General features: G+C 33.1%; 1 protein-coding gene across 2 annotated transcripts in view; it reads right to left on the bottom strand.

The window, feature by feature from the left end:
- The window catches only part of DPYD (dihydropyrimidine dehydrogenase), a 798,071-nt gene that overhangs the window by 580,520 nt on the left and 190,780 nt on the right, over positions 1–26,771 (bottom strand). For both annotated transcript variants that reach the window (XM_041748593.1, XM_041748594.1), the window contains 2 exons: positions 19,739–19,826; positions 926–1,087 (listed from right to left, as the gene is read on the bottom strand). In XM_041748593.1, coding sequence (XP_041604527.1) covers positions 926–1,087; positions 19,739–19,826 — 250 coding nt within the window. The remainder of the gene's footprint in view (positions 1–925; positions 1,088–19,738; positions 19,827–26,771) is intronic.

Below are 26,771 nucleotides of genomic sequence, written 5' to 3'. Positions count from 1 at the left end.
TGGCTCAGTGGTTTAGCACCTGCCTTTGACCCAGGGCGTGAATCTGGAGTCCTGGGATTGAGGCCCACATCCCTGCATGGAGCCTGCTTCTCCCTGTGCCTGTGTCTCTGTCTCTCTCTCATAAATAATTTTTTTAAATGCTTTGATTTCATTATAAATCTGTATCCAAATAACATATTTGTTTCTAATCTAAAAGTTTATAAAATTTCACTTAAAAGAATATTATTCGGTGTTGGGTTTTTGAAAATTCTCTAAGCCCTATTACTAAAATAAATAAATAAATAAATAAATAAATAAATAAACAAACAAACAAACAAACAAGAATAAATGATGATGTATTATTTCAAGCAATAAACATTAAAGAGAATTTCAGGAAGAAGAATCAGTTCGGCCTTTTTTTTTTAAGATTTATTTTTATTTATTTATTTATGATAGAGAGAGAGAGAGAGAGAGAGAGAGAGAGGCAGAGACACAGGAGGAGGGAGAAGCAGGCTCCATGCCAGGAGCCCAACTCAGGACTCAATCCCGGGACTCCAGGATCACGCCCAGGGCCAAAGGTAGGCAGGCGCCAAACTGCTGAACCACCCAGGGATCCCCAAGATAGCCTTTTTATAATGGGGTCTCCCTGTCACACTCCAATGCAAAGTTAATGAATGAATTTTTGTTTCCGACCCTCTAATTTATATAACTTCCACTCAATATTTTAATAACTTTCTGGGATTGCAATTAATTTGATATGGCTTTATGAGCTTAATTTTTATAGCCATTACTAAATAAAAATATTATTTAGGGCATACAGCACACATTAGCTGTGTATCACACTAAAAATTTGGGATATCAAAGGAGCACCGAGGATTAAAGTTACTTTAAGATTTTTGTGCTGTAGAGGTGGGTGGGAGGAAAACAGTATGTACAGCTTACATACCTCAGTAGCAAACTGCTGCAATCCACCAATATTAATTGGTCCCTCTTCAGTGGCATATAAATTGCATCCACCTACACAAAGATCAGAAGTTGGACATACCATTCCACAGGTCAGACCAAGTGGGTTGTCGGAAAAAATCATCTTAGCAGCTCCATAATAGTTCTACAAAAATAAAATAAAATTTTATTATGTAACAATTTTATTATGTACCTTACACATTCAAAATATAACCTAATTTTGTATTAGGTAGTTGAGTTGAAGATCAAGATATGTATAAGATGTAGAGGTTACAATACTGTTTACCATCAGAAAACATCAAGTAATAACTAGCCGAGTACCTAACATACAGGAATATTCAGTATATGGTGTATCAATAAATGAACAACTAATCAATTTGGAAAATTGAAATTTAAAGTATAAATGTTCTATAAATAGTTTTCTTTCTCAAGGCATCTAACTATACCCTGAGAAGAATTATCTCTTTCATTTTTAACAAAGGTAAGAAAGATAGATTGAACAAACTTAGATAGATTAAATCTTAAAAATTTAAAAAACGATCAAACAAAAAGGTGAAATTCAAGTTATCCTCCACTTAACTAAATTAAAAGCATCTAGGGCCCTCTTTCCCTTTCTTTCATCTTGCCAGTCCAGAGAGACTATATAAATGGCAGTCTGTGTTGATTATCATCCTTCAATTACATACCATTAACAAAAGATGCAGATGAAACTGCATCTTATACAGGCAGTTCTGAACCAGACCTTGACGTGCTCATATAATCATTACTTCCTTCCATACATTTGGTTACTACAGAACAACTTAGAACCCTACTAATTTTATCCAGAGTTTTTAGAACCCAATGTGTACATACATTGTACAACGATATCATTATTGACTAAGAATGAACAACTTGAAGGTTGGGGGAGTATTTTTTTCTCCTATCAAAACTAAGAATTGGACCTGATCAGCATTCCTCAAAACTGTCAAGTACATCAAAAATAAGGATGATTTTGAGAAAATATAAAACTCAAGAAAACCCAAAGGAAACATGACAACTAAACGTCATTTGCTATTCTGGACATGATCTTAGATCAGGAAAAAAGGCACTAGGTAAAAACTAAGGACATCCAAAGAAAGCATAGACTATAGTTAGTAATAAATCATAAATGTTTCATTAATTATAATAAATGTGTTACTGTAATATCAGATATTAATAATAGAGAAAATGTGCAGGTCTATATGGGGACTCTTTGTATACTGTGATCTATTTCAAAAGAATCAAACTGGCATTCTATAACTGAATAAAACATTTAAAAATAGATCTTAATGCATGGTTTTATAGTGGTATTAGTGGTTTAACAGTATTTGTCTTATTCAGTATGTCTCCTTAGCAACCAACAATAACATCTAACACATTAGAATGGTTCTTCAGTATGTATTTTCTGTATACATAATAGGAATGTGTTATTAAATTCAACTTATAAGTAAATAAACTGGGATAGGAAGGGTAAATAATTTGCCAAAGGATCACAGAGCATATATAGTGACAGAACCAGGATTCAAAGCCATATATATGACCACATACTACTAAGGACCAAGATATACTCTAATACTAAAGAAAACTGTTCAATACTGAATAGGTTATAAAATTTAGTTACATTACTCTTCAGATATCTTGATGTAAAACACACACAGCTGTTTTCAGTATAAACTGGAGAGCACATAGCTAGCTCAATAATTAAACTTTGTATTTTATTAGATGAATTTTTTTGTATATTCCCCTTAGCTTTGACCTTCCTGTCAATTTAATGAACAATTAAAGTAAAAGTCATTTCATCTTCACTTGAGATTCATCCATTTTTTTCCTCAAATTTGGTCATATCTGCTACTGTCTTTGTGAAAGTCTTTGTTAGTGTCACTGATAAGGAACAACAGTAAAGCACTATGTGGTCAAAGTATAATTTTCAAAAGTTAACACCAGATTCTGTTACACATACAGAAAGAGCATGTATCAAAGATTGTACTTGACTCAATAATGAATAATGAATCATTAAGATAGTAAAGGAGATTCAAGAAACATTTGAGGATAACATATGGAAGGTGATTCAAGGAGCATTTGGGGCTGACATGGCTTAAATACTGAATTATACAAAGTATTTAACAATTTATACCAATTCTTCACAAATACCTCCAGAATATACATATGGAATTTATCTCAAGAATTCAGTGTTGGTTTATTATCCCTTAAATCAATTAATATAACACACTGCATCAATAGAATAAAGGACAAAAATCACACGATCATCTCAAAAAATGCAGAAAAGCATTTGACAAAATCCAATACCTTTCATAAAAAAAAACCTCAACAGACCACAAAAAGAAAGCCATTAATTCACTTTAGAGGTTAATAAAGGACATCTAATTAAAAACCACAGCTAACATCTTACTTTATGCTGAAAATTGAATGCTTTTTTCTTACAATTAAGAAAAATACAAGGATGCAGATCTATCCAGAATAGTACTGGAGGTTTTATTTTACTTTTTTAAAGATTTTTATTTATTTATTCATGAGAGACACGGGGGGGGCGGGGAGCAGAAACACAGGCAGAGGGAGAAGCAGTCTCCATACAGGAAGCCTGACATGGGACTCAATCCGGGGTCTCCAGGATCACATCCTGGGCTGAAGGTAGCACTAAACCGTTGAGCCACTAGGGCTGCCAGTACTGGAGGTTCTAAAGAAGTAAAAGCTATTCAAATTGGAAAGTAAGAATTAAAACTATTTCTACTTGTAGATGAAGTGATCTGTATATTGAAAACCCTAAAGTCTACTAAAAAACTATTAGCACTATAATGCTTAATTTTGTGTGTCAACTTGACTGTGCCATGGGATGCCCACATTAAGCATTATTTCACCCCAAAATAATGGGTGGGCACATGAAGGCATTTCCATATAAGATTAGAATTTAATTGGTGGATACACCAAAGTAGATTGCCCTCCCAGTTATCTATCACTCAACTGGGTGGACATCAGCCAACCAACTGAGGAACTGAATAGCACAAAAAAGACGACAGGAAGAAAAATTCTCCCTTTTGGAGCCTGCTATATATATATATATATATATATATATATATATATATATATATATATATATATTGTCTAAGCATATATATTTTTTTCATGTAGAACAGTAATATAGCACTAATAATAATGACAATAGCCAGTTGCATGATGGACATAAGATCAACCAATATACAATAATCAATTTTATTTCTACACACAATGTATAAAACAATGAAAACAAAAATGAAATAAAAAATAATTTATAAAAAGATCAGTATACAAATTATCTAGACTATATTTACAAAAAATGTGTAAAACAGAACATTGCTGAAAGAAGTTAAAGAAGACCTAAGCATATGGAAAGACAGCTCATGATTATGAATTAGAAGACTTATTACCAGGATATTGATAGTCCTCAAATTTATCTACAGCTTCAGTGCAAGCCCTATCAAAATCTTAGCAGATATTTTTTGCAAAAATTGGCATACAGACTCTAAAATTCAAATGAAAAAAGCAAGAAATCCAGAATAGGCAAAATAGCTGTGAAAGAGAAAAATAAAGTTAGAAGAATCACACTGACTGTCAAAACTTACATGAAGCTACAGTAATCAAGACAGTGTGGTACTGGCATAATAATACACATAGAGACCAACAGAACAGCATTGAAAGTCTAGATAGAACCCTCATTTTTATGTTCAATTGGTTTTCTGACAAGAGTTCCAAGACAATTCTATAAAGAAAGAATATTCCTCTTAAGAAATGATGTGATAACTGAATATCCATAAGCAAAAGGATGGAGATGATCTCTATTTTATAGCATATCTAAAAATTAATTAACAATAGATTAAATGTTAGAAATAAACCTATAAGCTCTTAGAAGACAGTATAGGAATAACGTTTTAAGACCTTGGATTAAGCAATGGTTTTTGGACATAATGACAAAAGCACAAGCAACAACACAACAAAAAATAGACAATTCAGGGATGCCTGGGTGGCTCAGTTGATTAAGGGCCTGCCTTCAGCTCAGGTCACAGTCCCAGGATCCTGGGATCAAGCTCCGCATCAGACTCCTAGCTCAGTGGAGTGTGCTTCTATCTCTGCCTCTGCCCCTTCTCATGTTTTTTTTTTTTTCCTCTCAAATAAATAAAATATTAAAAAAAAATGGTTGAATTTCATTAGAATTAAAAACTTTTGTACTACAAAGAACACCACGAAGAAAGTTAAAAGGCAACCCACAGAACAGGAAAAAAAATCATATATGGTAGAAAATTTTCATCTAGAATATAAGAAGAACACTTATAACTTAAAATAAAAAGATAATCAATTTAAAAATGAACTATGGATTAGTATGAACATTTCTCCAAAAATATACAAATGGCCAATAAGCATAAGAAGTGTTGCTAAATATTATTAGCTATCAGAGAAATGCTAGTCAAAATAATGAGATAGCACCTCTTACCTATTTGGCTGGTTACAGTGGGTGGGTGGATAGGATATATGGGTTATGGGTATTAAGGAGGGCCCCCCCCCACCGACATCAAAATGTTTTGGAATCAGTGATAAGTCTCTTGAGGAAGAGGTTCATAATCTGCTTTAAATGGGTGGTAATCAAAGTGTTTCTGAATTGACAGGACTAAGAGATGAGAGGGAATGGCATCCAAGTTATCCTGGATTGACATGAGTAAATAATCAAGAAAATTCAGAAAAATGCCTTGCATAATGATCTGGACAACCGGCTAGAGATGTTCATTGATTCATTTAGGAAATGGTGATTATAAGATATATATTTTAATGTGCTTGGAACAAATTATGGAAAATTTTGACTTCCAATCAAAGTGTTTAGTATCTAATTGAAGCTTTTTATAGAAAGGTGCTAGTATTAAAGGACTAATTGGGAAGATTATTGTATAGATGCTGTTGAAACTCTCAGTGGAAAAATAAGGAAAGTGAAGAAGACATGATGATATATCAAAACAGGAATGCATTAGCCTGTGTCACAGAATACACATACATGGTTTTGAAAATGGTCTGAGCCAACATCAAACAATGATTCAGAAGTCCCTTTGACCTCTACCTCTCACAAATAACTGAAGAAATGGTAGATAACTCTACTGTGTAGGAAGTTGGGTACTCTGAGTCAAAGACATTCAGAAACCTATTAGAAAAGGAACACCTCCTCAACTGTTCCCATCAAGAATGTCAAGATCAATATCAATTTTTTCTCTCCTGGTAAGTGGAGAGATTTCTTGAGTTCTCTTTCTAAACAAGAGGTTTGACTCCTATTCTGTGAGCTTTTAAACCTTTCTAAAAGCAAAAGCCTTAAAATTTAAATTTAGAAGGGTACTTTAAAGATACCCCAGCAGTCTCCTTCTAGAAAATACACAATCACTTCACCTGGTTTCTTCGGGTTATTCAATCACTCACAAGTATTTTAGTCTTCTATTGTGTGAAGAAAAATGTACAGGGTTATGTTAGAATAAAAATTAAATATCTGATCTTTTGTGCACAGATTTGTTTTATTAAGACTTTTACTCCTTCTTTAAGCAAAAATCTAAAACAAAAATGATGTCTGATATGTTTGTTGTTTTTATATCAACAACACAAAAGAACCTATATTGAATGTTCTCTAGTCCATTAACCTACCCATATTTTGCAGGTATTGAATTTTCTATTACTTATTGGGGTTTTTAAAGCTTGTTCGAAGCTACATGTGCCATTTGCATGTGGGTTAATTCTAAGACAACTTTAAGTTTTATTCTTTGCTTTTTATTTTAAAGTTATAACTTGAAATTGCATTAGTGTCATCTTTCGACAATTTAATGATTTTAAAGTCATTATCAAGAAACATGAAAAACTCACAAGCCAGCTATCATCTCATATGTTATAACGAATTTAACCAATAGTCCTATCACCACAACATTATCAAAACAGCTGGTGGATTTATTTTAAAGTGTTCTTGCTTTTTCCAATGAGAGTTTTCACAGATGGGAGCACCCTTCCAAGATAAACTCCAATCTGCTGCATTTAAAATACTTGGGAAAGTTCAATAAGTTTGCAAGTGTGAGAAGGATGATTAACATTACTTATACTTCTAGACTGAGCTATCTAATGGCGAGTGTGCTTATGTACATTAATTTGCTAGAAAATGTCCCTCGGGGGATCCCTGGGTGGCGCAGCAGTTTGGCGCCTGCCTTTGGCCCAGGGCGCGATCCTGGAGACCCGGGATCGAATCCCACATTGGACTCCTGGTGCATGGAGCCTGCTTCTCCCTCTGCCTATGTCTGTGTCTCTGCCTCTCTCTCTCTCTCTCTCTCTCTCTCTCTGTGTGTGTGTGTGTGTGTGTGTGTGTGTGTGTGACTATCATAAATAAAAATTTTTTTTTAAAAAAGGAGTTGTTAAACTTAAAAAAAAAAAAAAGAAAAGAAAATGTTCCTCATAACATATACAGAAAGTATAGGGACAGGGAACAATTGTCAAGCTGTCACCACTCTTATAAACAACCCACTGGTCTTCACACATTTGGCTAAGGAGAGTAAGAACCTATCATTCACAGAACAACAAAATATCCTGTTCTCACAGTAGTCACTCTTCTGGGGACACAGGGGGACAGAACAGGTTTGTCTGGTTTTACTTTGAAAATCCTCTCTTCATATCTCAGACATACTAAAGTTTAGAAAAGTTTTGCAAAATATGATTAGACTTTTAGAACTATGAACGTGTAAGGAAAGAATTATTCTTTTAGAAAATAAAATTTTTTATCTGACCTTGAGATGCTGAACTAGGAAACACATGTAAAGGTGCACACAGGTGCATGCACACAGGCTTCGACACCATACACTTCTGGTTTTATTTCCTGATTATATCATACAGGAGTAGAATTTAGTATCTCTTAACCTCAGTTTCATCACTTGAAAAATGCAGAAAAAATTCTTTCTTAACTAGTCATATTTACACTAAATATTTTTTTAATCTGACACACATAGCACTCCTAGTACATTATACAGCACAGAATAGACCTAATAAATTTGTCTGCACCCTGTTCCTCTTAGACTTTCTAGCTAAAAAAGATTTTATTACAACGTTAATATTAAGAGTTTAAGATTTTGAAGTTTATTAAAGAAAATTGATGTTATGAAGTAGAATAAAACAGAAAGAAGAAAGAAAGAAAGAAAGAAAGAAAGAAAGAAAGAAAGAAAGAAAGAAAGAAAGAAAGAAAGAAAGAAAGAAAATCTATACAATGCAAAACTATCATTAATATATTAAGTCATGGAAAAATGGCATGAAGGTATGTAAGAAGAGGTAGAATTCTTTATATACGCTATAGAAATATAAAAATGTCACTTCTATTTCTCTTATTTTCTGGCCCCTATCCACCTTTATCTGTTTAATTGATTTAAAAATTCATTAATTCCCCCATGAGTTAGTTAAGAAATCTTAGTGTATATGTGTACAGGTATTACATTCTTTCATTAATCATCAAGTTACTTATTGAACATCTACTCCATGACAAAACTTTTATTAAGCACTAGATATATGTAAAGAATCAGTATTGTTGGGCAGCCCGGGTGGCTCAGCAGTTTAGTGGTGCCTTCAGCCCAGGGCCTGATCCTGGAAACCTGGGATCAATTGAGTCTCCAAGTCAGGCTCCCTGCGTGGAGCCTGCTTCTCCCTCTGCCTGTGTCTCTGCTTCTCTCTCTCTCTCTGTGAGTCTCTCATGAATAAATAAATAAAATCTTAAAAAAAAAATCAGTATTGTTGCCTTTACAGTGTTCCAGCTGAAGCAAATAAAATTTTCATCTATACCAAATCTATTCTTTTCACACTTTATATCATTTTTCAAATGGCATTTCCTTGAAAAAGCTTTATTAAAATTTCAGCCATTTTTCAACTAGGAACATAATGCCAGACTATTCTTTGTACTGCACCCTTTTGAACATAGTATTTGTTAATATACATTGACAATATTTGTATATTTTTACTGACATGTGTGTGTCTTTTATTAATTTTTTTTTTATTTTTTTGAGGTTATAGACGATCTCTATTCTACATTCCTTACCTACAAGCAGATAGTGGAATACAATACTTTTTAGAAAGGTAACTGATTATCATTTACCTTTTAATATAAAACATAATTTGTAGACATTTTTAAAAAATTAAAGTGCTTCACTGTTTTGGAATTATCCGTTTATTTTATTTTATTTTACTATATTTTTAAAATTCTAGTTAACACTGGTGTAATGTTGTTTTCAGGAATAGAATTTAGTGATTCATCACTTACATATTACACCCAGTGCTCAACACAAGTGCACTCCTAACACTCATCATTCATTTAGGCCATCTCACATCCACCTCCCCTCCATCAACCATCAGTTTGTTCTCTATAGTTAAGAGTCTCTTATGGTTAGCTTCCCTCTCTTTTTTTTTCCCTTTCCCTATGTTTATCTGTTTTTTTTAAATTCCTCATGTGAATGAAATCATATGGTATTTGTCTTCATCTGACTGACTTATTTCACTTAGTGTAATACACTCTAGCTCCATCCATGTCACTGCAAGTAGCAAGATTAGATTCTTTTTGATGGCTGAGTAATAGTCTATATATATATATATATATATATATATATATATATATATATATAAATAAATACACACACACACACACACAAACACACAAACACACACATTCTATACCACATCTTCTTTATCCATTCATCAGCCAATGGACATTTAGGCTCTTTCCTTAATTTGGCTATTGTTGATAATGCTGTATCAACATTGGGGTGCAAGTGCTCCTTCATATATTAGTATTTTTGCATCCTTTGGGTAAATACCTAGTAGTGCAATTTCTGGATTGTAAGGTAGTTCTATCTTTAACTTTTTCAGGAACCCCCATACTATTTTCCAGAGGGGCTGCATCAGTTTGCATTCCCACCAATAGTGCAAGAGGATTCCCCTTCTGCGTCCTCACCAACATCTGTTGTTTCCTGTGTTGTTAATTTTAGCCATTCTGACAGGTGTGAGGTGTTATCTCATTGTGGTTTTGACTTGTATTTCCCTGATGATGAGTGATGTTGAGCATCTTTTCATGTGTCTGTTGGCCATTTAAAGGTGTCTTCTTTGGAAAAATGTCTCTTCACAGTCTTCTGCCTATTTCCAATTGGATTATTATTGTTGTTGTTTTTTTTAAGATTTTTATTTATTTATTCATGAGAGACACAGAGAAGGAGAAGGAGAGGGAGAAGGAGGCTCCATGCAGGGAGCCTGACCTGGGACTCGATCCTGGGTCTCCAGGATCACGCCCCGGAATGAAGGAGGTGCTAAATTGCTGAGTCACTGGGACTGCCCTGGTTTTTGAGTGTTGATGGAATTACCAATTTAAGGTACATAATGTGACTATATACTATGGAAATTTAAAAAGCCACTTTATGCAGAGAAAATAACAAAAGGTGCAATAGATTTTGTAAGAAATTACAGAGATACTTTTTTTCATTCTAAGTGGGTTATTAAGAAATATAAACAAAATAGGATACAAGATTATTTTATTTCATTGAATACTAGAGTTTGTGTATATCATAATCCAGATATAATTTTCTTCACAAAGACAGTATGCCTTTTTATATCTAAACTTCAATTCAAATACAGAAAGATATATGTTAAGAGTTAGGCTACTAAACTGAATCTCTGATGATATATCAGGAGGGGGATCCCTGGGTGGCGCAGCGGTTTGGCACCTGCCTTTGGCCCAGGGTGCGATCCTGGAGACCCGGGATGGAATCCCACATCGGGCTCCCGGTGCATGGAGCCTGCTTCTCCCTCCGCCTGTGTCTCTGCCTCTCTCTCTCTCTCTGTGACTATCATAAATAAATAAAAAAATAAAAGAAAAAAAAAATAAAAGAAAAAAAAAAAGATCTATCAGGAGGAATATTTGCTTCCCAACTGCAATTGACTATGGATAACTAAAATCATGGAAAGTGAAACTGAACAGAAGAGGCAGGGGATTATTATACTACAGAAAAAATGATAAGATATTTTTCTCTAACTTTATAATACTACACTGAGATTAATTTTCCTTACAACCCAACTAAATTTATATATTTTCAAAGATCACCAGAAATATCAGAAATGGAGACAGAACATAGAGACTCCTGACTCTATGAAGTGAACTAGGGGTGGTGGAAGGGGAGGAGAGCGGGGGTGGGGTGAGTGGATGACAGGCACTGGGTGGGGGGGCACTTGATGGGATAAGCACTGGGTGTTATTCTGTATGTTGGCAAATTGAACACCAATAAAAAATAAATTTATTATTTAAAAAAATAAAAATAAAAATAAAGAAAAAAAACAAAGATCACCAGAATTATGGCCTAAATATGATTCTTTTTATTTGGACAATCAAAAATATACATGCAGCATATACTAAATTGGCTGTCTAGGAGTTGAAGTAAAAATTTAGTATTTGGATGTAATATTTCATATATTCTCCTTCTGAAAGATATTATACTATAAATAAGCAACATCACACATATTACTGGCTACTCAGAAAACTACTGAAAATTACTTCATCCTAATTTAATATATACTGATTACTAATATTTGGCTGCAGAGAAAAACTCTGGAGGTTTTTGTTACTATTTCTTTCTTTAAAAAAAACAATTTGTTATTTAATAAAGTAAAAAAGACCCAAATCAATGAAATTGTTAGCCAAGTTTAAATAAATTTACAGGCATACTTCAGAGATACTGCAGGTTCAGTACGAAACCACTGCAATAAAGCGAATACCACACAATAAAGTGAATGAATCAAACAAATTTTCTGGTTTCCTAGTGCATATAAAGTTATGCCTATACTACACTATGGTCTATTAGATGTGCAATAGCATTATGTCCAAAAAACAATGCATGTACCTTAATTTTATTTATTTTTAAAATTTATTTATTTATTCATGATAAACAGAGAGAGAGAGGCAGAGACACAGGCAGAAGAAGAAGCAGGCTCCTTGCAGGGAGCCCCATTGAGGGACTCAATCCCTGGACCCTGGGATCATCCCCTGAGCCAAAGGCAGAAGCTCAACCGCTAATCCACCAAGGCGTCCTACACATACCTTAATTTTAAAAATTAAGAAATGTTAACCATTATCTGAGCTTCCAGTGAGTCATAATAACTGATCACAAATCACCATAAGAAATATAATAAATAATGAAAAGGTTTAAAATATTGTGAGAATTACAAAATGTGACACAGAGACATGAAGTGGGCAAATGCTGTTGGAAAATGGTGCCAACACTTATTCAGTGTAGGTATGTCACAAAGCTTTGACTTGTAAAAAAAACAAAAAAAAACAAAAAAAAAATACACAGTATCTGTAAAGCACAATAAAACAAAATGCAATAAAACAAAGTGTGCCTATATGTTCTGAATAAAAAATACCAAATAATAAATATATTTAATAGAAAAATTATAAACTGAAGGTGAGAAACATTTCAAATTATCTCACCCTAAATAATCTAACCTCAAGCAAGATTTAAAACAAATCAAGTGACTGGTGTAGAAAATCATATGTATAAGACAATTAGTTATAAAAACAAAATTTCATTATTTATGCTATTAGAACTTCTAGAACACTCTATTTTCTTCTTTTCAAACAAAATTAAGTCAGAATATTTTGTGAGGGTTTGCTTTTCACTGACAATATTGTGAAATTTCTTCATTGTCAGGGTGCTGCAGTGTCTACCATACTGTATTATTGTATTGTGGCTCATAAAACCAGTTGTCAGCCACTATTTGTACAATGGGTACAAATAAATTTACCAGAAAAGTCTCCATTCCAAGTATAATAACTAAAACCTATTACTACTTTCAAAAGTAAAACCAGTTTTGATTATAATAATTTACCTACATTTTTCAATTTACCAGTTTTCAGAAAACTAAACTCAAATTCTTTAAGACGAAGTTTACTATTGCTGGAAGGATGGGAGATGGGAGGGGGTAGTCAGGTGAAGGGCATTAAGGAAGACATTTGATATAATGAGCAGTGGGTATTATATGCAACTGATGAATCACTAAATTCTACCCCTGAAACTAATAATACAGAATATGTTAAACTAAATTTTATTTAAACAAAATTTTTTTAAAAAGATGAAGTCTACTGTGATATACATTTATTCACCATTTAAGGTAGTAATAGCACTTACTAAATTCTCATAACAGAAATTATGCTGCTTATATATATATGTAAATATAATATACTCTATATTTAACATTCTGTATTTCATATTTTACATTCATATTTTAAATACTTTATATTTTAATAATGACTCATAATATACTTTATTCATATAGTGTATTCATATAGTGTAGTGTGAGGTAGACAAAAGCACACTAGAAAAAAAATCAAGTAAATTTAGTTATTCTATCAAGTAATTATGGGATCTGGGATAAATCACTTAGCCTTGATGGGTTTCAAATTTCCTTTCTCTACAAGGAGATAGCTAGATAGATTAAAATTCCATTCATCTAGATTCTGCTACATTTCTTTTTACTTATTAATATTAAAACATATTCTCATAGTATCTTATATGTTAATATAGATTTTTCTTTGTCCTGATTATATTAAATAAAAAAGTGGCAACTCCAGTTTAATTTACAGATACATATATAAAACTAGATATTGGTGTTCTGTTTTTTCAATAATTTAAGTTTTAAAAATATTAACAAAGGCGTATGTTTAAATGTGTCCATAAATAACATACAAACACAAGCAACGTGGTATTGTTTGTTTCATATAAAATTGGCTTTAGTTGAGCAGCCCCAGTGGTGCAGCGGTTTAGCACCGCCGGCAGCCCGGGGCATGATCCTGGAGACCTGGGATCGGGTCCCGCATCGGGCTCTCTGCATGGAGCCTGCTTCTCCCTCTGCCTGTGTCTCTGCCTCTCTCTCTCTCTCTGCATCTCTATGAATAAATAAATAAATAAAAATCTTAAAAAAAAAGAGAGAGAGAGAAAGTAATTTAAAAAAATTGGCTTTAGTTGTATAATGGAAATCTTTTTTCATTTAGTTATACTGATATTACTTATACTTTATAGGTTTTATATCACTTATACTTTGTAATAGATTGTCTAACAGTACTTTGAGCTACAAAAAGTTTTCCAGAACTAAATGTTCATCTTTTGAAACAAATATGAAGAAATGCAGTTACCATTACACATTGCATTAACTGTGATTAAAAGTAAAAATATAACCTTTTAAAGGCCTGAAAATATATATTACAAAACAGAAACAAGATAGATTTTGCCTAAGCATTAATGATTCAGTAGACAATGTAACTTCCATTTATCTTTTTCAGCTGACTACATTAAAGAAGATGGGACATTTTGAAAATAATATTCCAGTCCTTTAACACTAGTAAATTGAGTATCTTCTCATTTGCCAGATTCAACATTAGAAAGTTATATATTAAAATTAATGACTGAATTCTGGAATATTCAGATAATGTTATATCAACTGATAAATGAATAAGGCAAAATGGGCATACATTTGCATTAATAATTTTAAATTAATATTTTATTATAGTCTGAACATGGTATTCAATAATTATTTTGTAGAGGTTTTTTTTCATTTCAGTTTTATATGCCAACAAAAGTTAGGATATTCTGAAAATAAATATAATATCAGAGAAATGGCTTTAGTTAATGATAATGTATATTACACAATATAGCAATTAAAATACCTTGATCTATCAAAGATAGATTGGTAGGCCAAATGCAGGGTTTGAAAATATACCGAAATAAATATGGAATTAAATATATGATAAATGTGGCACTTTAGGACAGTAGGAAAATATATTATTCAACAGATTTCAAATTATTAGTCATTTAGAGGAAAAAAAAAGTCTAGATTTTTTGCTCTTTACAACAAAATAAAAACTTAAAATTTGGCTTTTGTTAAACTAAACGAATATGGGATCCCATTTTCAGGTCTTCTGAGAACATAAATATAAATCCCTTATAAAGAAAAATGTACTCATTGCATTCCCCACAGAATATCTACAGATAAGCTTCAAAGAAAATTAACAGAATGAATAAACAGACATATGAAGAAACAAAGAATGATGAATGGAACCAGTAGACACTACAAAGAGTGTAATCAGAGAGACAGAAACTTTAGTGGAACTCTCAGAGTATGAAAATGAGCATTTTTATATATTTAAGGACAAGCTTGGAAAATGATTTAAAAGATATAGCAAGCCGAGCTTTTAAAAATACAAAAAAAATTAATAGTCATGGAAGATAAAGTGAAAAGGTTTAACATATATCTAATAAGAGTTCCATAAGGAGATGACAGAAAGTCCATGAGAAATTTCGCCAAATGATTTAAGTCATCAATGCAGATTCAAGAACTCTGATGAAAACCAAATAGGGAGGGAAAAAAAACCTTAGGTAAATCACTTAGCTGAACACTAAACATAAAAAGATCCTTAAAACAGACCCCTTCCAGAGACAACGCTCAAGTGAACAATAATTAGGCTTCTGTTAATTTTCCAATAGCATCAGTTAAGCAAACCAGTTTCCCATGTCAATTCCAATATGAAAGAAAAAAAAAAGGAAAGGAAAAAAATGAATAAAATCCGCAAAAATGTGAATAAAGCAAATCCAATATGGACTAATAAAGCATAATACTATCTTACCAAGTTTTAAAAGGATAAAATTAATATGCAGAAAACACTATTTTATGACTTAGGGATGAGCTAATTTGAAGTACAGTACTTTACTCTCTGTCAGAAGACCCACTCAGACTGACAAACTAAATGACACAGACCCATACTATAAAGCAGTTGTAAAAACTTGAATTCACTCAGCCCTAGAGAAATACATCTTTCATGTTAGTCAAATATTGGCATCTCAACTGTAAATGAAATTGACCCATGAATTCAGAACTATTTATTTAAGCCAAATGGTATATTCAAATCTGCTTGTTCCCCCCCTAAAAGCATAACAGTTTTTAAAAGCTGTTCTCTTGGGCACCATTTTATGGCAGCAGGCAGGTAAGACTCTGACAGTCCTCTTAGAATGGAGAGAGGTTGTCTTAGTTCTCATCTAGCAAAACAAGTGAGGGGACTAGCCTTATGTATCAAAGGAAACCTCATCACCTTTATTTTATAAATCTAAAATATTCATATTTCCAAATACAGTTGAGTAATAAGTTGTGGGCTTCCTAATACTTTTTTATCTCCTTATTTCTCTGTCATGATAGCAGGAGGAAAGCTTAATAGGCTTACATAATAGGCTATGTATTTGGACATTAGTTTCTAGGCACTGGGAAGCCAACATTTTTTGAGCAAGGGAGTGATATAATTAGAGCTATGCTTTTAGAAAATGATTCTGGAAATGATCAACATTCTACTTGATAAAGGCATTAAACCACTTAGCCATTGTAATTAAAAAGCAAACCCAAAAGGAGGATGAAGTAAATTGATTACACTTCTGCTTCTTAACATTTTAACAGGAATATGCATGTGTGTATATATGTGTACACACATATACACATATACGCATTCACATATATCAAGACGACTTCCTTTAAATAAAAATATTGTTATCAGTAGTATTTATCAAATGAATTCTGCTGGTTACATTTTTGTTTCTCCTCTGATTTCTTGTTACTTTCAGTGGAGATCTATGATAAAGAAGAGCTTTTTCTTTTACACTGAATCATTTAGTCAGCTTTCCTCTAATGTGTATTATTAAATTTATTTACCTACCTATAAAAGCCACACAAATCTGGGCACACAGATTCAATAAAATATATAAATCAGTGGAAAAATCAATACTTTACGATTTGATGGAAAATTCTAAAAAGAGAAAGTATCTCTATTGTTTAAAATGAAACAAAGGAACATTTTTAAAAACAGTCATTCTTTTTCACTACATTTATAGATCGACCTCTTGCATTCTGATATAAAGTACTGTTTTTTTCCCAAAGGAAAGCTATCAATAAATATAACCCAGTATTCACAGTTTGATGATTCTGAAACGTGTACTTCCGATTGAGAGATACAATTGCAAACAACAGCCTGCATGAACGAAACAGAGAAAAACTGACTGAGGAGGTACAATAGCATTGAGTGTACCTTTGAAAACTAGAGCTGTAATCCAGTTTGTAAGAAAATAAAGAATGGAAGTATTGGGCTAAACTCCACTGAATCACAGAAACCTAACACAATACAATACAAGTGACATCCTTTTCTCAAAGAGGCACAAGGCTCATTGAGACTGGCGATTCAATTACCCTCTCAACCTGGAAAGAATCCCCCTCCTGAGTTGAGGTCCACTGGCAGAGCAATGTGGGACAGCCTACATTGTACACAGCTGGTAAATATCTAAAAAGCTGCAGGCTTTAAAGAACAAGAATCTCTGACCTTTTATGATTACTTCAGTGATTCTTCAACAAAACACTACTTAACGATAGAGTTCCTTAAATGCCTGGCAAAAGATCACATTTTCAATTACATGTCTCCAAATATCTTCTCTTCATATCAAAATCTGTTTAAATAAATAGCTAAACGAAATGCTTCATTAAGCAGTAAAGAATATTGACAAATTAATGAAACGGGAAGTTTTCCTAAAATAGAGATGATTCTGATCTTGCTTAGACATTTTATAAACTTCTCAAAAAATACCATTATTCCCTTTAGGTCTTTTTTTTTTCCTATAAATTTGTATAGACCTTGAACGTATGGGGTATACACTAATCAGAACACAATATCACCACTGAACTTTGGAATATCTAGGGAACATTTAGCTAACATGGATCATAACTGTAATATCTCTTCATGCTTAAATTCAAGAGTGCTACCTTGGAAATAATTTTAGCCAAAACACTTCCGACTTCAAACTTTGAACATTTTGTTTCACTCCTTTTCTATGAAGTCATTATTAAACAAATAAGATTTCACTTAAAAGTTTCACATAAATTATTTATTTTCACATACAAGACAAAGGTCTTGTGATGATAGATATTTGGTATCATGAAGTTAATAAATGAGATCACTTCCTAGAATTCGACTTAACTATAAGACAAATATAAAGCATTAGGGATTTTTCTACTATGTATGGGATTAAGTGTCAAATTTTGAGCATAGAATTTCAATGTTTTCACAACTGAATCCCAGTCTAATTGCCTTGTCTTTTCCCATCACTCTTTTCTCTGTAATCTAGGCCCTACCATAGCGACACTGGAGTTACTACATTTGCCCAAACTTGCCACATATAAACTCACATTGCTACTTTTGCCTATACTGAATATTCTTCCTGGATTGCATGGATCACAGCCCCAGCCACATCCAATATGGCTAGAGTGTTGTGGGTTTTTTTTTTAATATATCTGTTTTTACTCATAAATTATGAACTGAATGTAGAGGTAAATTAATAAATCCACATCAACAAAATATTTGTTAAATAATAACTGTTAGAGATGTTTGCATACAAGTATTATTACTTCATACTACAGCCTTGTAAGACACGTGCTGTCTTCCTCTCATAAATAATTTTCCCTGGGTTCAAAATAAGTGCTCAATCTAAAAATTTAACCTAGACTTCAAATCTTAAGAAATATGTCCATGTAGATTAATACCACACCATATACCTAAGGAATAATTTTAATTCTTTTGAAATCCTTAAGCTATATAAATGCACCATTTTTCTCCTGAAATATTTTCTAAAAATAATTGACACTGAGAAATGGTCTTTATAAAAAAAAAAAAAAAGGTAGCTGGTTGTTGAAGGAGCACTTATTGGATTTGAACAGCATTTTAGAAGCTAAGTGTCAAACATTGTGAAAGAAGAATCCTCTGCATCCTTTTGGGAAGACTTCCTTCAGCTTTTGCCCATTTGCTAAAGCATCAGACACTTAGGTAAGAGCTCATAATACTCCTCTTACAAACAAAAGATATTGTTTAGGGACCCTTGGGTGGCTCAGCAGTTGAGAATCTGCCTTCAGCTCAGGGTGTGATCCTGGTCCCAAGATCAAGTCCCAGATAGGGCTCCTCTGCCTGTGTCTCTGCCTTTCTGTATATCTCTCATGAATAAATAAATAAAATCTTTTTAAAAAGAACTATTAATTATTCAATCAAACATTCACTCAGTGAATAAAAAGCTGGGCTTAGGCTTACATTGGTTTCAAAAAAATAAAGATTAAAATTCCTTTTGTTCTACCCATGCTCATAAAAGCCTGTTTTCTCTTTTTTGGTCTTTGGAGGTTTTTTTTAATTACAACTCTATCTAGTCTCTATGACTTATTTCAAATCTTAAACAAATTAACTGAATTTTAGCAACAGGGAAAAGTCCATTTCCTTGATGTGTCTCAGTGTTCCAGACTTAATGCCAAAACATATTTTAAAAGAGAGATATTTTACAAATTTGAAATGTGTTTTGCTAATCAAATGACAGTTCCTATCTATAAGCATTTAGCAAGCTTAAGCTACAGTCAATCTATTCAGTAAGTGCTTTGCATTAAAAAATCATTAATTTCAACAAAAACTAACTTTTAAGTCATTAAACAATGAATGTGCATTTTTATAATAATTATATCACAACTTGGAAGAGACTAACAAAATGTACATTTTTACATACCTATAAAAATCATATCTTTAATACTTTAACCCAATTTACTAAGACAAGCTTTATGTTTTAACCATAGGTCTTAACAGATAGATACCAAGATCAAATGCTGTTATTTTCACTTGCAGAGCTAAATCTGAATTTACCTTGTTTGCAATACTTGTAATAAATGATTTGATATCTAGATTCGTAGGACAGCTCTTCTGACAGGGGGCATCTGCACATTTCAGGCACCTAAGGAATAAAATAACCAGATTAAAGAAACTATAAAGTAACTGAGTTAACAGTCAATGTATTATCTACCCAATACCTATTCAGAGTTAGTGTCTAGTAAGGACAAATAAAATAGTGCTACTGTTAAGTACAAAATCTTTTTCTAAGCAGTAAACAATATCTGTGTTTCATTTTTTGTATACCTTCTGAGATATATAAAATAGCACCACTCAGGCTAACCACCCCTCTTTTCTGTGTTCCTCTTAGAGATTAAGAGTACCATACTTATCTAAGATACACCATTTACTCATTTACTAAACCAGTCTTGTTTTGATCTCTCACTAAACTGACAATACTTAGAGAATGTAGTCTTTTACGATAAAAGTTTTATATGGCTTGAGGACCACAATTATACAAACACAGAAGCAGTCTCTCATTTTATCACCTGTAACATCCTTTCTTCTTCCCTTCATCCCTTCTACTTTGTCTCCCACCTTACCTCTCTCCCTCCTTCTTTCCCTCCCTTCATCTCTCCCTCCCTCCACTTTTCTGATGTTTTTTTTAACCTACAAACTATTCACATTGCAACTAGGCTTTGTAGTACATGCTTCAGTGCATAGTGCAGATCCACCCCCTTCCAGAATGAAACATTTCCCCTGCTGCTGTGCCCTCGGCCAAAGAGAACAGGCTCAACCAAGGTCGTGTCCCCTTTCCAATGGCAGCTTGCTTTCAATTACAGGACAATGAAGAGGTTAGAGGCCCAGTACCCTTGCCCAGACTTGGGGAACAAGTCTGCAGAGATCCACTGCAGCCTTTATTATGGCTGTCTATCCAATCCTGATTCCTTCACTCTTGTTCAGATGTTGATCTTCTAATAACCTTCCTGCATATTAATCTCATTTCAAAATATGCTTCTTGGGGAACCGACCACAGACATGTTCAAACTTTAGTGTGTCTAAGAACCAGCCTGATTAATGTCACTGTTTCCACAGAGGAGCCCCTTCTGTCTGAGTTACTGGCATGAGAATTTGTATTTTGGGGGAAAAAAAGCCTTTGACGTGATTCCGATATACATTGTTGGATCTATACAGCAAGAGTCACAATTCTAATTCAGGACTGAAACCTGAATGGCTAGAATGATATTTCACATGCACAGTAACATGGGTTATTTGTTCATTTATTCATTCACTTAATAAATATTTAATAAGTCCCTGTTACATGGCAGAACTTGGGATATGAGGATATAAAATTCAAGAAGACCACCATGGTCCTGGTTTCATGCACCTTGCAGTTTGGAGGAAGTTCAAATATATAAGGCAATTGTAGTTGTCAATGTTAATTTGGGTGAAAACAGTATCTTAAGGGAGCATATAAGAACAGTAGTGCTGGAAGGTAAGAGTCATGGAGGGCTCATTGGGAAGAGGAATACACAAAGGGAAAATTGAAGAATGAGTGGATATTAGGGAAGTGTAACAGGGTAGGATTTAGAGTGCAAGATCACTCAAGAGAATGACCCAATATATGCCCAGGCCTGGAGAACATGACAAGGTATGTAAATTAATACAGGTTGGTCTGTCATAGAGTAAGAACAGAGTAGAGTAGAATTAGGCTGGAGATCTAAAACTTTTTTTTTAAGATTTTATTTATTTATTCATGAGAGACACACAGAGAGAAAGAGGCAGAGACACAGGCAGAGAGAAGCAGGCTCCATGCAGGAAAGCCCAACGTGGGACTGGATCCCGGGTCTCCAAGATCACGCCCTGGGCTAAAGGGGGTGTAAACCGCTGAGCTACCTGGGCTGCCCTGGAGATCTAAAACTTAAGATACACTTTTTAAGATACACTTTGTCACATTCATCAGAATTTCAGAAGAAATTCTCCAAGAATTTCATTGAGAATGAATCCTACACTGCTTAGCAACAAAGGTAACTAGCTAGCTCATTTTCTCTCTACTTCCATGTGTAAAGACCTTGCTTCATTTCCTTTGAGAAAACAATACAGGTCTCCTTGTCATTCTTTTGTGAGTAGGAGAGTCCTCTTCATTGTCTGAACCAATTTCTCAGCACCTAATTAATATCTTGTTTTTAAATCTGATCTCTTTTCTCTGGTTTGTGCCCTTACCCTTCTCTCTAAATTAAATTTTACACAATGAGTACTGAAGGCTTTTCATAATCAATTGTCCTTCTGAAATGTAGTCATTAAACCTCTCCCCTATCATTTCTCTAAATGCCATTGTTAGATTCACATCTATCATTTAGTTGAATTCCTATCTTCTCATACTTATGATTTCCCCCTAAAACACTGTCACTGAGTTCAAAAAGAACTTCTTGAAAGTGTAACCAGCAGCATACATTGCACAACAATGCAAACAGAGCATAATGGATGGTCTATTTAGTCTATGATGTTGAAATGAGATATTATATGTATTGTCTTCACATAGATAAGCATGTTGAGCATTATTAGTGATTTGAAAGGATTTTCTATGATGTAGTAAAATAAAATAGCTAAAAATTTAGCAAATAATATGTCATCTTAAATATCTTTTAATTTATTTTTAAAAAGTCATCAAACCATTTTAAAAATATTTGGCAACTCACAGTAATAAAGCAATAAATGTACTTATTTGTTTTATATGTGTATTGGTGTATATGTACGTATATGTGTATATATGTCTATGTACATATATATCATATATCATTTAGCTTCTGCTTATCCCTCATGAAGTCACACAAGTTTTCTGCTTTTCTTTAACACCCAACTTGAATAAGGCAATTAAAAAATAAAGTTATATTGTCAGCAGATATGAATGAGCCAAATTAATGCACAGCATATTTCCCTGTTCTTCTAGAAAAATCTTAAATTCAACATAAACAGATTCACTTAACAGCACTGACAATGTAAGGATTTTTAGTTGTGGTTATTAAGCCTCTTTACCAAATAATTCCCTTTTTATTATTGAGCTAGTTCACAAATAACAGCTGTTGGAAATGTCAGATGTTAATGAGGCAGGGCAATGCAAACCTGAATTGTAGCATTCTTTTTTTTTTCTTTGGTGCCATGAATATGCCAGAATGGGCAGACTCTGATAATAATACCATCTTGCAATTCTCTAAGCGCTCTGCAGACTAAAGTGCATCAGGCTGCCATTAATCCCACTTATCACTCTGACAGCTCAGTAATTACACTACTGCTATAGCCAGGTAGTCCTAATAAAATATCAACCACTGCACTGGAATGCATACTGGTGAGATGTTTTATTAAACTTGGGGTGGGGGGGAGAAGGTTGATCATCAAGTGACATTAGTGTTGACCTATTTTTCTATTTGACAATAAATTATCCTTTGACCATGCCATAATAGATATTACAGAGTGCATTTACTGTACCAAATCAGAAAGGTACTGCATTACAATGATGTAGGCAAATGGTGTAAATAAAATAGCAGAAATGCATGTCAGAATGTTATTACCTAAATTGCTTTAAATGATTGATACCATGAAAAATCACAGACACAGTACTTAGGGGAATATGTCAACAATTATTGTAAACCACAGTTCTACATAAATTTTTCCTTAGAAGTAACATTTAAATTATACTTGTTTTTATCTTCATTCATTTAATTCCCCTTTTATGTTTCAAAGTTACTGTTATAATGCAGTTTATTTTTAAATGTGTTGTTAAGAGCCAAAAGTTAATTCAGATAAACAATTATGTAATATTTTTAATCCCCAAATAATTATATTTATACTAAAAGTAGTATTTTAGATTATTTTAAGGAATGAAACATCTTAGATTTTTTTACTAAGATAAACTTTTTTCATTTCCACATTTAATAGAGAGCATAACAATGGGTTTCATTAAAAGCAAAATACAGAATCCTTAATAATGTTAATCCTTCATGATTCAACATGACCATAAAAAATGTATGAAAACTTTAGTACAGCTACTTAAGAGACAAAAACTGTTAAAGATATACAGATCTTTCTCCAGGGAAGAGAGCCATGATTCCTCTTTCCAAATATTAGTGAGGCTGGAGAGTTTTACTCTATAGCCTAACACCAGAAAAAAATTATAGTAAGTAATGAAATGAAAAGCACTTCATTCTTTATACATCTGAGAACAGATGCCTACTTCTTTTATTGTTAAGTATCCATAGTAGTTAGAATTTAAACCATGCTTGTTAAAGAATTTTCCAATCCATGAGTTTAAATAATAATTTCTTCCTTGGTTTTAAAAAATCACACAAGTCTACATGAAAATGGCATGGTTCTTTGGTTTTTCACTAGAGTTTGGCTCAATCAAGTCAGCACTTTTTGACCAGGCTATGTATAACCTGTATTATTAGTCTATATGTAATCACACTGGGCAACTTAGTATTTACATGGAAAAAAATTAAGATATTTTCCTAATACTGATGTTGTATTGGCTCAGATCTTTGATGTTTAGTACCTTTATTTGGAAGATTTAATTAACTGAAATGTAGCAAATGGGTATAGGATCTAATTCCCCTACCCTATAATCACCAGTATAGGCAAACACTTAGTCTAATATCCTACCACAATTTGGCAATATTTCTACTAAAATAGTATAGAACTGACAGAAAGGAGTGTAAATCAAGAAATGGGGGATTAGTAGTGTCTAAAGCAAGTCTGAGTTCCACAGCTTGCAATCCTTGTATCAGATCCTATCATAAGGAAAACACTGAAGAAAGATGGTTGGTATGTTTAGAACACAATGAGACTAATTCAATGTTCTGATACATTAAGTAGTCAACAGCAATACTCAGATTCTAATAATGTCTCTCCACTTCTCTCAATATTCAATTAATAGCCTTTCCTATATTCTTTCTGACAGTGCTTCTCTGATTACACAATAGATTCTTACTAACTCAGGGGTATTTGGCACTAATTTTGAATATTCCTAATATGCATCTTGGCCAAGCTTCTACATTCTGCTGAGCCAGGAAGCTATGGCAACATTGTGAAAAGTAACTCAATTTTTTATGCTATGCATCATTCTGCCTTGGTGATGCTGAACCAATGATGTTCATGTTTTAAGACGTTCAATATTTATTTTAATTTACAGGGTAACACTAAATCATAATTTTTAAATAGAGCTATTTATCTACTAGAAATTTCCATTCACATGTGGGTACTTCAAGACAATTCAAAACAAACAAGGCTTAAAACAGTATATAATTCACATAACTAATACTCAAAATAAGTTGTTGGATGATCATGATCATGAGTCTGGGAATAAAATATAGTTGAAAACTTTTCTATAATCTTTCTTTAGTCTATATCAGAGAATTATTGGTTTTCTCAGACACTAATGGCTAAAAAAGTACCTTTACACTTTTTGCATACTTTGAATTGAACAAAATGACATAAGTTAAATTTTGATACTCATTTTTTATCTTCATATGACTGGTTCTTAAAAATTAGTAAGACTGCTTTTATCTCTACTTCATAGATCAGAGTACTGAGGCTCCAGAAATCTCACAATTAAGACCAGTGGCTAAGGCAGCTGAGGAAACTACTAGAACACATTTACCATCTTACACCCAGGACTATCCCATTCACGTATGAAGACAGGTTAGAATTTTAAAAGGTGATGTTCTACTGACCTTATCTCTTCGCAACATCACTGCCTCCTTGCCAGAGTAATTTGAAGACTGAGAAAAAAGCAGTTAAGAAGTCACAGCTAGAAAAAGGCTACAGTATCCTCTCTCCTGGAGTCCAATTTTAGTTTAAGAAAAAAAAGTAAAAGGTCTCCTCAAGAAGCTTCTCAAGTCAAGATGAAAACATTAGGGTTTTACAGTATCACATGATTTCAAAGGCTTATATAACCTTAGTAGTCACTGAGGCACTAATTCCTAAAATTAGTAAGCTAATTTATTACATTTTAAATAACTTAGATATAGCCACTTCTTTAGAAAGATACTTTTAACCATATTTTTATTTAAAAAATTAAGTATGCTATAAAAGTCTCAACAGCCTAAGAAGTCACAAAGTCATGCACATCTTGTCCTACAAGCAAATAAAGTATTTCCATAAAAGCTTAGTGCAGATCATCTTCTGAAAATTTTTAACATACTGTCCTATTTTACTACACAAAGAGAGTATCTTTATGTAGTGAAATCTTCAACTTAGATTTTTCTCTTTCTTACAAGAGAAGATGGGACTTGAAAATAAGCTTTTGTTGTGCAAAGATGAAACTAAAAGGATGTGATAGAATCAGGTATCTTAACAACTGCAGGAAGATTCATCGAAGGAAAATAAACACACCATTCCTATATGCAGAAGGTAAACTAAGTAGGTTTGAAAAGAGAAACAAGTCTAACTAAAGGAAGTGGGTCCAATAATCTACTGACTCTAAGATATTAGAAACAGAAATACTAAATAATAAGGTAAGATTTCAAATAACAATGCTAAATAAAAGTTCCACCCTGTGTAAAGAAAACAAGATTTATTTGCAAAATGTATAGTACTGATGATAATTTTGCCGAGACTTGAAGGGGAGAATGAGATTGCCACAGGTTGCAGCAGTGAGGGAAGAGTGCCCCCTATTTCCAATGTTTCTGTTAAAAATTTATTGAAAGAGGGCGGTTCGGGTGGCTCAGCGGTTTAGCACTACCTTTAGCCCAGGGCCTGATCCTGGAGACCGGGGATGAGTCCCACATCGGGCTCCCTGCATGGAGCCTGCTTCTCCCTCTGCCTCTCTCTGTGTCTCTCATTAATAAATAAGTAAAATCTTTTTAAAAAATTTTAAAGAGTACAAGATCATACTTACAACTGAACTGTTGAATTGGAATAAAAAGTAAGTTATTGCAACTATTAGAAGTAATTAATATCACACATGCATGTTTTCATATATAATACAGAAACAGTTACATAAAGTCTGTGACTGCAAAAAAAAAAAACCATAAAAATGTTTATGAAATGTTTTTCTGCCCAGAAGACAACTAGG

The sequence above is a fragment of the Vulpes lagopus genome, chromosome 3 (assembly GCF_018345385.1).
Source record: "Vulpes lagopus strain Blue_001 chromosome 3, ASM1834538v1, whole genome shotgun sequence".
Classification (NCBI taxonomy): Eukaryota; Metazoa; Chordata; class Mammalia; order Carnivora; family Canidae; genus Vulpes; species Vulpes lagopus.
The sequence above is the reverse complement of the archived record's forward strand: the minus strand, read 5'-3'. Positions and strand labels throughout refer to the sequence as shown.